At 36.0% G+C, this 13,631-nt stretch overlaps 1 protein-coding gene across 1 annotated transcript in view; it reads left to right on the top strand.

Annotated features, from left to right (window-relative positions):
- Positions 1–12,084, top strand: part of TM9SF2 (transmembrane 9 superfamily member 2) — a 57,559-nt gene extending 45,475 nt beyond the window's left edge. The window contains exons 13-17 of the mRNA XM_067713349.1: positions 196–355; positions 2,123–2,274; positions 3,486–3,597; positions 7,090–7,261; positions 11,394–12,084. Of these exons, the coding sequence (XP_067569450.1) occupies positions 196–355; positions 2,123–2,274; positions 3,486–3,597; positions 7,090–7,261; positions 11,394–11,461 (664 nt within the window). The 3' untranslated portion in view covers positions 11,462–12,084. The remainder of the gene's footprint in view (positions 1–195; positions 356–2,122; positions 2,275–3,485; positions 3,598–7,089; positions 7,262–11,393) is intronic.
- The last annotated feature ends 1,547 nt before the right edge of the window (positions 12,085–13,631 follow it).

Genomic DNA, 13,631 nt, shown 5'->3' with positions numbered 1-13,631 from the left:
TTAAGTCAGGCAAAACCAATCTGAAGAGCAACTCGGCAGTTTCTACTAAAGTTTTAAATTCACATACCCTATGGCTCAGCAGTTCCACTTTCCTTGTGTATAACACAGAAATCATGATATTAACTACATATGATTGCTACTATATCATTTTGCTTCCACCTCAGGTTTTACCCAAAAACCTATTGTGTCTTTCAGGATTGTGTTTGCTGACTTCTTTATAATGAATCTGATTCTCTGGGGAGAAGGATCTTCAGCATCTATTCCTTTCGGGACATTGGTTGCCATATTGGCTCTTTGGTTCTGCATATCTGTGCCTCTAACATTTATTGGTGCATACTTTGGTTTTAAGAAGAATGTAAGTTTATAGGTGTTAACTTATTCAAATGAATCTCAACTGTGGAAGTTAGCATGTGCCACCTTAAAAGACATAGGTATCTAAAAGATACAAACTAGTCCTGTGGGATCTGGATTTCATAGAAAATTGATGACTTCCTAGTTTGACTGCAGTCCTTCTTAAAACAGTACTCAGAAGAGTGTGGTAGAGAGAGGTTATGGATGTAAACTTAGATTTCAAAGTTTTGTAAGTAAATGGAAATGGAAGCTAAAATGGATTAATAGGAAATGAAATGCTAATTTAAACTAATGAAAAATTTGAATGTGTTACATTAAAAATAACTACTTTTCTTTAACCTAAAAAGTACATGCATTTTTTTCTTAGCCATAAGTGTTTCTAATCTATATTACTTAACTAAGTAAACTGGGTAAAACTGAGTATGGGTTAGGAAGTGAAGCTGTAAGAAAAGTGACTATACAGTAAGAGTAGCAATTTTTTTAATATGTAGCTTTGGAATAAATTTTATATGCTTACCTGCTAATATTTGATTTTAAGAAATATTATAATCAAGTCTCAGTCCCTCCCTCCAGTCTTTCGGTCTCCACCTCTGCTGCCCCCTTTCTAACCTCACGCTAAGAGGAAAATGAGAATTCTTCAGTGTCCTCCTCTAACTCCACTTCGCTATCTTTGCTCTCCTCTGAAAGTATCTCCACAAGGTTAAGAGAAATTACGTAGTGTAGTACACTTTGTGAGGGGACCTGGAAAAACCTTGGAAGAAACTTATCTACTTTGACTTTTAAGAGACTTCAGAGTCTCCACTGCACCTACCATGCCAGGCTACTAAAAGATTTTTCAGTTCTTTGGCATTTTGTTTAATTCATGACTTAAAATCTATATAGCATAAGTAGTAAACTGATATGGTTTGAAATTTTTTTAATTAAATAGATTAAATAAGTACTTAAAATTCTAAAAATATAAAACTTGAAGAACGATTTAGTGGGTCTCTGCCTATATACACATATACCTACATGTAAAATAATCTAGTCCACAGGAGTATAATCTCAATGAGAATATCAAGTTTTAAATTTTGCTATGTCATCACAAAACCTATAGAAGTATGTTTTTGAACTTTTTTGCAAGGAAATGAATTTCTGCATATGTACTCTTTTTTCCTCTTATGTAACTATGTTTAGGTACTTTAGGTTCCATTTGTTTTTATACTACCATGTAATGTGTTACGAAAGGGAGAATAATTGAGAACATCACCAATAATTTAGGATTATAAAGCTTCATAGAGCCATTCATTATCTTCTTCGTGTTCTTAAGTCTTAGTAAAATTGAGCAATTTTAATAAAGATGACACTGTCCATCTCCAAAAAAAATACATTGACCACAGTTTCAGAACCAGCTGATTTCTTACAGCAAGTATGTAATTAAAAGGAAAAACTTAACTCTATCTTTTTATTAAGTACTACTTTCTGAGTACTATATTATCTCCTTCTGTGTATTCCTTACTTTGTCTGAAGCCATTAGTCATTGGATCACTGCTGGAAACAGTGGTGGCTTGTTCCAGAAGACAGACTGAATATTGTACCTGATGGTATCTGGTTTGTTGCTTCTAAATACAAATGTCATCTGGATGACTCAGGTAGACTGTGTCGCCATTCGTGTCATCATGGAAGCTGAGAAAAAGCAGGCAAATAATCTAGTACAGAGAAGAATTTTTTCCTTTCTGTACTAGATTATAGATATATAATTATGAATCCTTTCTTTTGTTTTTTTCTGAAGGCCATTGAACACCCAGTTCGAACCAATCAGATTCCACGTCAAATTCCTGAGCAGTCCTTCTACACAAAGCCGTTACCTGGTATTATCATGGGAGGGATTTTGCCCTTTGGGTGCATCTTTATACAGCTTTTCTTCATTCTGAATAGTATTTGGTAAGCTAAGGACTAAGTCAAGTCCTCTTATTCCCATTCCCATTATATGTAGTACTAGCTTTCTCTTTTTGTTTATATGGATTACTATTTATACCTGATAAATGTAAGCCATTCTCCAATTATCAGAAATCTTAAGAGACAAAAGGTTATCTTTTCAGTGTGAGAAAGAATAATTGTGATAAGTTATTATTAATCAAGTGCTTATTATTTCTTAATTCTCAGACCTCTGTAAAGTGGGTATTATCCCATTTTACAGAGGTGAAAATGAGATTTTGGAGGTTAAGTAATTTGCCTGTGTCACACAGCTACATTTTCTATATGGCAGAAAATTAACCTAAATCTCTCCAAATCTGTGCTCTTTAATAAGTCATCTGTAGTGCTTCAGAGGAGATGCTCTGAGCTCTTGATAGAGTGTATTCAAGCCAGCATTGGAGGAAGGGTTGAGCTAGACAACTTTCAAAGTCGTTTCTTGGGCATCCCCTGGTGGTCCAGTGGTTAGGACTCTGCACTTTCACTGCTGAGGGCCTGGGGAACTAAGATCCCGCAAGCCGCATGGTACAGCCAAAGGGGGGAAAAAAATCACAAAGTCGTTTCTTATCCCAAGATCCCTTCATTCTCTGATTTCTTGTTCGAATGGGAAAGCACATAGTGGCAATTTCGAGCCTCACTGTTAGGGTGTGTACATTGCAGTATATCATGATCCTTATTTGATCGCATTGACATATGTTACAGAAAGTGCCAAGGTTCCAGGTAGCATTGTCAGAACTAAATTGGAGCTTTTTAGTAATTAGAACTTGTCTTTCATTCCTGACCGTTAGTGTTTTTTCCAAATTCAACTGATTTTTATCATATATGATAAGAAACAATATGTACCAAATGTAACCTTTTCTTAGTTTGGCTCTGTCTTCATATTAATTTTTTAATCAAATTTGTCTGACTCACCAGTAGACAGATTGGCTAAGCGTATTTGAATAAATAAGAGTTTTAGGTTCTCCCTCAACAGGAAGGCAGAGTCCAATAGCACTGCTGCATCCTTCTTCCCCTTGCCCCGCCCCCGCCCCATCACTGTCTAAATCTACGAGAATTTGTCTTTGATTAGTTGGGAGAAAAAGCAAACATTTTCAGTTCAAGAAAAATGAGAAGAAGATTGTGTCATTTACTGTGTCAAAGAGAAAATATTTATAGCTTCATCTTGACATGTTTGATTATAGGTCACACCAGATGTATTACATGTTTGGCTTCCTGTTCCTGGTGTTTATCATTTTGGTTATTACCTGTTCTGAAGCAACTATACTTCTTTGCTATTTCCACCTATGTGCAGAGGTATGTATTAGCAATATTCAATTACGTTAATTTGTGGACAGTATTTATAATTTTGGCATAAGGCCACTTTGAATACTATTACAGTAAGACCCCTACATAGAACGAGTTCTGTTCCAAGAGCGCGTTCGTAAGTCCAGTTTGTTCATAAGTCCATCAAAGTTAGCCTAGGTACCCAACTAACACAGTCGGCTATATAGTACTGTACTGTAATAGGTTTATAATACTTTTCACACAAATAATACATAAAAAACAAACAGAAAAAATAAATCATTTTTAATCTTACAGTACAGCACCTTGAAAAGTACAGTAGTACAATACAACAATTGGGGTACAAGGGCTGGCATCGAGTGAACAGACAAGAAGAGTTACTGACTGGAGGAGGGAAGGGGAGGGGGAGATGGTAGAGCTGAAGGATCGTCAGCAACGGGAGACGGAGGGCAAGCTGCAATTTCACTTACGCCTGACGCTGATGGCACAGGTCAGGTGCTGGTTCCTTGCTGGAACCAGGTGCACATTCGCATCTTTGAAAGTTCTCAACTTGAAGGTTCATATGTAGGGGACTTAACTGTAATTGAAGTGATTTCTGTAAATATGTGTTATTAAGGTAGAAATTGACCTGTATTCCTAAATCGAATGTAGCCTTCTTTAAGATTGAATTAAGATAGTATCCTAATTCAGTATATTTATTTATTTAGAGCTTAACTTTAAAATGTTAATTTCCTGAGAATAACACATTTTGCTGAATTTTTATTCTTTAACTGTCTGACTTTAAAATTAATATTCTTTTTTTGTGATACAGACACTGGTAGACTGAAAATTCAGTGAAAATAAACATTTTAAGTGGAAAAATTCATTAAAACATTTCAGAGATTACATTGTTATGAGTTATATACTTGGCAACATGGTGATGTGTGTTGGTGTCCTTAGGTGACTTTTAAAGATTTAGATTGTGTTAAATCATTCTTTTATAGTTGTTTTCTATACAGGAGATAAAATCTGACTTTGTTAAACTTGAGACGCTTTTTTAAAAAATTGAGGTTAAGTTCACATAACATGAAATCAACCATTTTAAAGTGAACAATTCAGTGGCACGTACTACATATACAGTGTTGTGCACCCACTCTCTCTTTCTCAAAATATTTTCATCAACCCTAAATAAAATCCCATACCCATTAAGTAGTTACTTCCCGTTCTTCTCTCCCCTTCAGACCCTGGCAACCACCAATCTGCTTCTGTCTCTGCAGATTTATCTGTTCTGGATATTTCATGTAAATGGAATCATACATTATGTGTGACTTTTGTGTCTGGCTTCCTTCACTTAGCAGAATGTTTTAAGGTTCATCACACTGTAGCATGTATCAGTGCTTCATTCCTTTTTATAGCCAAGTAATATTCCATTGCATAGATAGATGTACTCCAGTTTGTTTATTCATTCATTCATTGATACACATTAGGTTTGTTTCCACCTTTCGGTTATTGTGAATAGTGCTGCTATGAACGTTCGTGTACAAATATTTATTTGGGTACCTGTTTCCAGTTCTTTGGGGTATATATGTTGGAGTGGTATTGCTGAGTCATACGGTTATTCTTTGTTTAACTTTTTGAGGAACCATCAAACTGTTTTTTCCACAGTGGCTGCACCATTTTACATTCCTACTAGCAATGCACAAGTGTTTCAGTTTCTCTACATCCTTGCCAATACTTGCTATTTTCTGGGTTTTTAAAGTATAGCCATCCTAGAAGGTGTGAAGTGGTATCTCACTGTGGTTTTGATTTTCATTTCCCCAATGACTAATGATGATGAGCATATTTTCTTGGGTATCTTGTTTGGTGAAATGTCTAATTCCTTTGCCCATTTGTAAGTTGGGTTGTTTATCTTTTTGTTTAATTGTTAGAGTTCTTTCTATATTCTGGATACTAGACCTTTATCAGATACATGATTTGTAAATTTTTTCTCCCATTCTGTAGGCTGTCTTTTCACTTTCTTAGTGATGTCTTTTGCACCAAACTTTTAATTTAGAGGGTCCGATTTATCTATATTTTCTTTTGTTTCTAAGAATTCATTGCTTAAATCCAAGGTCGTGAAGATTTACCCCCATGTTTTCTTCCAAGTTTATAGTTTTAGATCATTGATCCATTTTGAATTAATTTCTGTATGTGGTATTAGTTAGGGGTCCAACTTCATTCTTTTGCATGTGGCTATCCAGTTTTCCCAGCACCTTTTGTTGAAGAAATTATTCTTTCCTTATTAAATGGCCTTGGCAACCTTGTTGAAAACACATTGGCCCATAGATGGTGTGGGTTTATTTCTGGAGTCTCAATTCTGTTCCAGTGGTATATATGCTGTTTTTATGCCAACACCACACTGTTTTGATTACCATGGCTTCATGTTACGTTTTGAAATTGGGAAGGGTAAGTCCTCCAACCTTGTTCTTCTTTTTGAAGATTATTTTGGCTCTTTAGGGCCCTTTGCAATTTCCTATGACTCTGAGGATTGGCTTTTTCATTTTTGCTAAGAAGGTTGTTGGAATTTTGATAGGGATTGCATTGAATCTGTAGGTTGCTTTGGAGAGTGTTGCCATCTTAACAATATTAAGTCTTCTGATCCATAAAAGCAGATGGCTTTCCATTTATTTAAATCATCTTTAATTTTTTTTTAGCAGTGTTTTGTAGTTTTCAGTGTATAAGTCTTTCACCTCCTTGGTTAAATTTATTCCTAGGTATTTTTTTCTTTTGGATGCTGCTGTAAGTGGAATAATTTTTTAAACTTCCTTTTCTGGATCGTTCATTGTCAGTATATGAAAACACTGATTTTCATGTTGATCTTGTACCCTGCAACTTTGCTGAGTTCATTTATTAGTTGTAGAAGTTTTCGTGTGTGGATTCTTTAGGATTTTCTAATCTTGGTGTACTTTTGAAATATATATATTTTTTACATATTCCAAAGGGTAAGATAGTGAAGTATCTTTTAGAAGATCTCTTGCTAAGCTGTAAGCCACTTTATGTAAAAGTAAGAGAAGCTGTATTTAAAAACCTACCTTATATAAATTGTTAGTAATAACTAAAAATGGGTTTCAACCAGGTTTTTTTTTTGAGCATAATCTTCCTAATATAGAGATGACTAGACTATAAGTAATACTAATTTTGAATTATGTAACTAAGCTCTTCGTATATTTCTTTTCTTTTTGGGAAACATACATTTTAAAATATAGCCTAATGCTTCATTATTCATAAACTGTTTACGATTTTTCTAAACGTTTTTAGCCAGTCTTTAAGTAGTTCCATCAAAGGTAGAGGGTGCTTCTCAGCACCTTTAGTGAGGAGAGAAATTAGCAAAGTTCGGTGTGAGAAAGAGACTGGAACCAATAGCAAAAATTAGGTTTGGGGTGCTATTTCACTTAGCTATGTTTGCTTTATAACTTTATTCCAGTACATGTTATCTATTAATTGGAAAGTATTTCTTGATCTTTCATTTTTTTCTTTTCTACCCAGGATTATCATTGGCAATGGCGTTCATTCCTTACCAGTGGCTTTACTGCAGTTTATTTCTTAATATATGCAATACACTACTTCTTTTCAAAACTGCAAATCACAGGAACAGCAAGTACAATTCTGTACTTTGGTTATACCATGATAATGGTTTTGATCTTCTTTCTTTTTACAGGTAAGAATTAGAACGAGTTATTTTTAGTCAATAAGTTTTTAGGCAGATTACAATTATTTTAACTTGCATCCAAATTACAAGTTCTTAGGCAAATTACAATTGCATGAAAGCTTGTGGCTACTCAGTGCTCCTGTATTTAGTTTTGAGTGCAGCTAAGCATAGTTTGGTCTGCCTCCCTGTGAGGTGAATATCGGTAAACCGAAGGTGAGAAAACAGAACCTAAGGGAGAAGACTAAACGGGGTCCATTGTTGTGCTGCAAGTACAGGGGCATCTCAACCAGTAGTTCTCAAGGTTTTCCCCTGTTAATCGCTTAGTGGAACAGTCGTGCTTCTGCTCATTTCAGAAATAGCATAAAAAGCTCTAACTACCTAAGTTTAGGAGTAAGTAGAAATTGAGGCCGTGAAGTCAAGATGAGATTGAAAATAAATGATATCAAGAAAAGATAATCATAGGACATCCCTTATTCCAGAAGTTTTAAACTACAGTTTTATATCTCCACTTTAAAATCCAAGTACCTAATGGGACACAGTGTGCTTTATATTGGTATTTCTATGTGTATATCTTCTCTGTCTACCTAGATAAGTTTTCTGTATCTCAGAGCCCTGTGGGTGCTTGGTCAGCATTTGTGGAAGGGCTACACCAAAAAAAAAAAAAAAGATTGGAGGGACCTTTCTTTGTCATAAAAAATGTACATCTAAAATTTTATCTAAGATTGTGTTGCATGCTATGTGAGGAAATATAGGAGTCAAAAGAAAAAAACTTAAAAATTTTTTTTTTTTAAGTTTTTATTTTTGGCCTCACGGCATGTGGGATCTTAGTTCCTCGACCAGGGATCAAACCTGTGCCCCCTGCACTGGAAGCACGGAGTCTTAACCACTGGACCTCCAGGGAAGTCCCAGAAAAAAACTTTCTAAAAAATTAGAACTTTTCTATTTTTTACTCATCTGTTAACATTTAAGAAAATTAGGTAGAGTTTTGAAGTACCCCTGTTGCTATGTCAGTATGTAACAAGCTTTAGGCACTTACATCAATTCTGTACTGCAGGTCGTTCATTGGTCAGACATAGTGGGGTAGGAGTTGGGGGGTGCATATCTTGATGCTATGTGATAGATTTAGGTCCATAGCCATAAGTCTTAATTAATAAATGTCTGTAAAACAGTAATAGCCTGTGAAACAAGGATTACTGTTTTTGTGCATCTGTATTTGTGTCCATGCATGCATATATAGAGTAATTTATTCCTTGCTACACACAAAAAATAATGATCTTGGTAAACGTCTTGTTGTTTTTCCAGGCATATGTTATAAAGATAATTTAACCATCACCTGAACTTTATTGTTCTTGATATTTAAAGTGTCATATTTTTACTTACTTAGAGTAAAACAAATTTTGTAATCTAAATTCTGGAGCCACATCAAATTGAATCAACCAGTTAAGCCAGTAACTTTTAGTGTATTTCACTTTGTGGAAAAGGTTCTCTACGTAGGAGTGCTGAGCCCTTCCAGTGTCTTGCATTTTTCTAAAGTGGGGACATCCATATTTATTTCAGGACTCTGAACTGACACCTTTTATTTAAGTCAGTCTATTATACAAGACAAAATAATTGTTCTGTCACATAAGGAAAGATGCCACTTTTAGTATGTACACTATATCTATTCAATATTAAGAACAAAATAAAATACTAGAAGTATTTTGTTAAGAACAAAATAAACTTAACTTTCTTAGGGTTGCTAGTATGATGATAAAATGTTTTTTCTCATCTTAAAATACCTTCTATTATCTTGAAGTTCTTGCTAACCATAATATTGTTTAAATATATTTATGTTTTCACCATTACTTTTCCAAAATTAACCCCAACCTCTCCCAAGTCTTAATAATGACCCTTTGAATATCCAAAAGGTGTATTTGTGTGTCCTCCAAAACACACACAGTGTGCCTGACGTGCACAGAATAGGTACTCGGTACATGTATGATGTGAGAATAATAACATTCACAACTTCTGTAGTAATGGCCCATGTATAGTCTCTTGGCTTAGAAAATCTACTTTAATACTTTCTGTTTATATTACATTTAAAACAATGGTGAAAACTGTTGGAACTTTAAAGATAAAGCTTCCACAAGGGGCATGTATATATCTCCTTCTGTATTCTTCTGCACCCCTACCTATTGACTATTTCTCAGGGGGTAATCTTGGAAAAAAAGCTATGCCTCAGCTTTAAAAATGGGTTAGTTTCGGGCTTCCCTGGTGGCGCAGTGGTTGAGAATCCGCCTGCCAATGCAGGGGACACGGGTTCGTGCCCCGGTCCGGGAAGATCCCACATGCCGTGGAGCGGCTGGGCCCGTGAGCCATGGCCGCTGAGCCTGCACGTCCAGAGCCTGTGCTCCGCAACGGGAGAGGCCACAGCAGTGAGAGGCCCGTGTACCACAAAAAAAAAAAAAAAAAAAGGGTTAGTTTCACAATTTAATATATATTCTCTTGCAAAACAGAGTCTCTGAATTTATGTTTAGTAAATCTAAGCATGGTGTAGTTTAAAAGAATACTACACTTGAAGTCAGAAAAAGTGAATTTGAATTCTGGCCTTTCTTACCAGCCACAGGCCATTAGACAGTTACGTAACCCCTTGGAGCCTCATTTTTGTCACCTATCTAGCATTCAGATTTTTTGGAATCTAGAGGGATGAAAGCACCTGAAAATTAAGGCATGTATTTTTTCATGAATCATCTCATTTACTGTAATAACAGTCTATGGAGATAGGGCAGATAAAATTATCCCTCTTAAATAAGATAAAGAAATGGGCTTGGAGATTCCAGGTGTCTAATCCAAAGATGATACACACAGCTCATGACAGAGCTGCTCTGTCCTCCAGTACCACACCACCTCTCATTTCAGAGGGGGTGTGCCTTTGTTACTATTCTAATCATATCACTTTCAACACATTGTAAAATCTTTTTGAGTTATTTTATTATAATTCTTTGAAAACTGATCCTTCCTGCTAACTGTACTTAGAAAGTATCCCCATTTAATTACTCTGTGAATCTGATATTCTGATATTTAAGCCATTCACATCATATGTTGAATTAATTAAATGGCAGTTTTCCATTTTGTGATAAGAAAATATTCTTTCTGACTTACTTCACTCTGTATGACAGACTCGAGGTCCATCCCCCTCACTACAAATAACTCAATTTCATTTCTTTTTTATGGCTGAGTAATATTCCATTGTATATATGTGCCACATCTGCTTTATTCATTCATCTGTCGATGGGCATTTAGGCTGCTTCCATGTCCTGGGTATTGTAAATAGTGCTGCAATGAACACTGTGGTACATGTCTCTTTTTTTTTTTTCTTTTTTTTGCGGTATGCGGGCCTCTCACTGTTGTGGCCTCTCCCGTTGCGGAGCACAGGCTCCGGACGCGCAGGCTCAGCGGCCTTGGCTCACAGGCCCAGCCGCTCCGTGGCATGTGGGATCTTCCCGGACCGGGGCACAAACCTGTGTCCCCTGCATTGGCAGGCGGACTCTGAACCCCTGCGCCACCAGGGAAGCCCCATGTCTCTTTTTGAATTATGGTTTTCTCAGGGTATATGCCCAGTAGTGGTATTGCTGTGCTGGGTCGTATGGTAGTTCTGTTTTTAGTTTTTTAAGGAAGGGTGGGAGAGAGGTGCAAGAGGGAGGGGATATGGGGATATATGTATACATATAGCTGATTCACTTTGTTATACAGCAGAAACTAGTGCAACATTGTAAAGCGATTATACTCCCAAAAAAAGACGTGGGGAAAAAAAATGAAAATATTCTTAAATAGAAAAGTAAAATTGGCATCCTTTTCATCTTCAATTTTAGCCTTTTCCATGTAATAAGAAAAAGAATATATTACAGAAAGCTTTCAATAATCTTATAGCATAAAAAGTTTTTTTCTATCAATTTCTGTAAGAAATTTGATTTGAATTATTCTGTAGTTTATAGTTCTGTATATTTCAAAAAAGTTCACGGATCTATGGGATATTCCTGTTAAGTAATGATTTATAGTTTTGTGACTTTTTTTAAGGAACCAATCATTTTAAGCCTGTATTTTTGTGTAAATCATGAAGCTGCCTTTGAAAAGGGATTTATTTTTGTTTTTTCTTTTATAGGAACAATTGGCTTCTTTGCATGCTTTTGGTTTGTTACCAAAATATACAGTGTGGTGAAGGTTGACTGAAGAAGCCCCGTGTGTCCAGTTAAAACAGAAATAAATTAAATTCTTCATCAACGAAGACCTGTTTTTGTGACTACCTTGAGTTTTATCAGACTTATTGGCCTAGTAATCCTTCAGAAACAACATAATTCTAAATACAGCTCTCCTCATACACCTGTCTCCACAGAATGTATTATCAACACTAAAACATTTGTATTGTGATTTGATTAAGTATATATTCAGTTGTTCTCAGTGAAGAGCAAATTTAAATATTATGTGTATTTGTAAATATAATAGCTATAAAATTTTCAGTACTTCTAGTGACAAAATAGAAGAGGCCATATTAAACAATACTGATGAAATACAGGACAGTTCATTGTAAATAGGATTTTCTAGGCTTGGTAGGTGGAAAGAATTATTTTTCTTTGAAGGAAGTAACTTTTTATCATGGTAATTTTGAAGGATAGTTCGTATGATGTGTATTGGGGGGATGTGGCTTTTAAAAAAATCTTGTCTTGGTTGTAACTGTTCATATCTTCTTTTCTGTGTTGACTTCATTATTCCCATGGTATTGGCCTTTTAAACTATGTGCCTCTGAGTCTTTCAATTTATAAAATTGTTATCTTAATAAATATTGTAAAAACGTCTTCATTGCATATTCATGGAGATTCTGTAAATCCATTTACCAATGGTGTTTTTAATGATTTATACTATTATATCAGATTTTACTGATTTTTGCTAATGTAATACTTTCTGAGTTTTGAGCAAAATGAAATTCCAGTCTCCTGGGCTTTGTAACAAAACTAAAATTTTTCACTATTAGGCAGTAACAGAAATTTTAATCATGCATATCTAGCCAGATAAATTATGTAAGTATAGTAGTTAATATGAGCCTTACTGCATTACCATTAAGAATTTCATATTTTTTACCTGTTTTTCAAAATACAGTATTTTTTATTTTTTTAAAAAATCAGTTTTTATGATCTGTACATTAACAATGACTAGCAATTCTTCTTCTTTATGATTACATTGTCTTAATTTGGATTTCCTAGAGTTAAGAAATAACCGTTTTGCAGCATGTTGACTGGGACTGTCTCATGTACAGCAGTAAACTAAGCAGGTGGGGCTGGGTTAGCCGCACTGTGGAAAGTTCCCTGTTTCCTGCTTCCGCAGTGCTCGGGTGGAAGGAGCTGGGGACTCAGAATCCATCCCGTGGTTCTGCGGCTGAGCCAGGGCCCTGCCACAGGGTCACCTCTCAGTGGCCATCACCACCATGACTCCTCTGCCCTGGATGATGTGGCTTTGGAGAACTGGCCGACTCCTTGAGGAGGGACATGTTGAGAAACTGTTGAAGCTGCAGAACCAAGGTCACAAGGACATCAAGAAAGCAGATGGTAAGGACTGGGGACACCTGAGTGCCGTGGGAAAGTGTGGATCAGTTACACTTCCAGTAAATTGCATGTCAGTAATTGCACAAACTAGCTGCCATCAAAAATGACTCTCCCCCTCCCCCATTCATATGACTTCCTTGAGACCCATTACGTGAATTTATCAGAGAACTGGGCGGTCAACCTGTGCAGGATGGGGGCCCAGAAATCTGGTGTTTTTGACAAACACACCCTGGGAGGCAGTGACAACTGGAGCTGAGGTTCAGGCTGGCTTCCCTAGAGCTATGGGAGTGGCTTTGGACCATCACCAATGCAGTGTTGCATCATTGGGTTACCTTTGACCATTCTAGAGGGAGTGCACCCACCCTTGTAAACCTGCGGTGTGTGTCCCTTCCAATATAAAGCCTTTGACTAAAGTATTCCTTTTCCGTCCTCAGAATTCATAATAATATTTTCAGTACTGATGTTGATGTTTGACAGTTCTATTATTGTCTTAAATATTACTCAAATTATTGTATAACTTTGCAGGCTTATCCTTCCAAATAGATCACACACTTCTCAAGGGCAGGAACCATTACTTGTATCATCTTCGGTTCAGGCCCGCGGCATAACAGGACTTTTGCATGTCGTAGGTGTATATTTGTCGTTTGAAACTAAGAAGTGATACTGATTTTAAATATTTAAATTATTTGATATAATGATATAAAGACACTATTTCAATATTTTGTTTAGCTCTCAGATTCCAGAATGTGGGGTTTTGATTCTGTAAAATTTTGCATTTTAATGTGCTTCCAGCAACATCGTCT

The sequence above is a fragment of the Pseudorca crassidens genome, chromosome 18 (genome assembly GCF_039906515.1).
Source record: "Pseudorca crassidens isolate mPseCra1 chromosome 18, mPseCra1.hap1, whole genome shotgun sequence".
Lineage (NCBI taxonomy): Eukaryota > Metazoa > Chordata > Mammalia > Artiodactyla > Delphinidae > Pseudorca > Pseudorca crassidens.
This window is presented reverse-complemented; position numbering and strand designations above follow the sequence as displayed.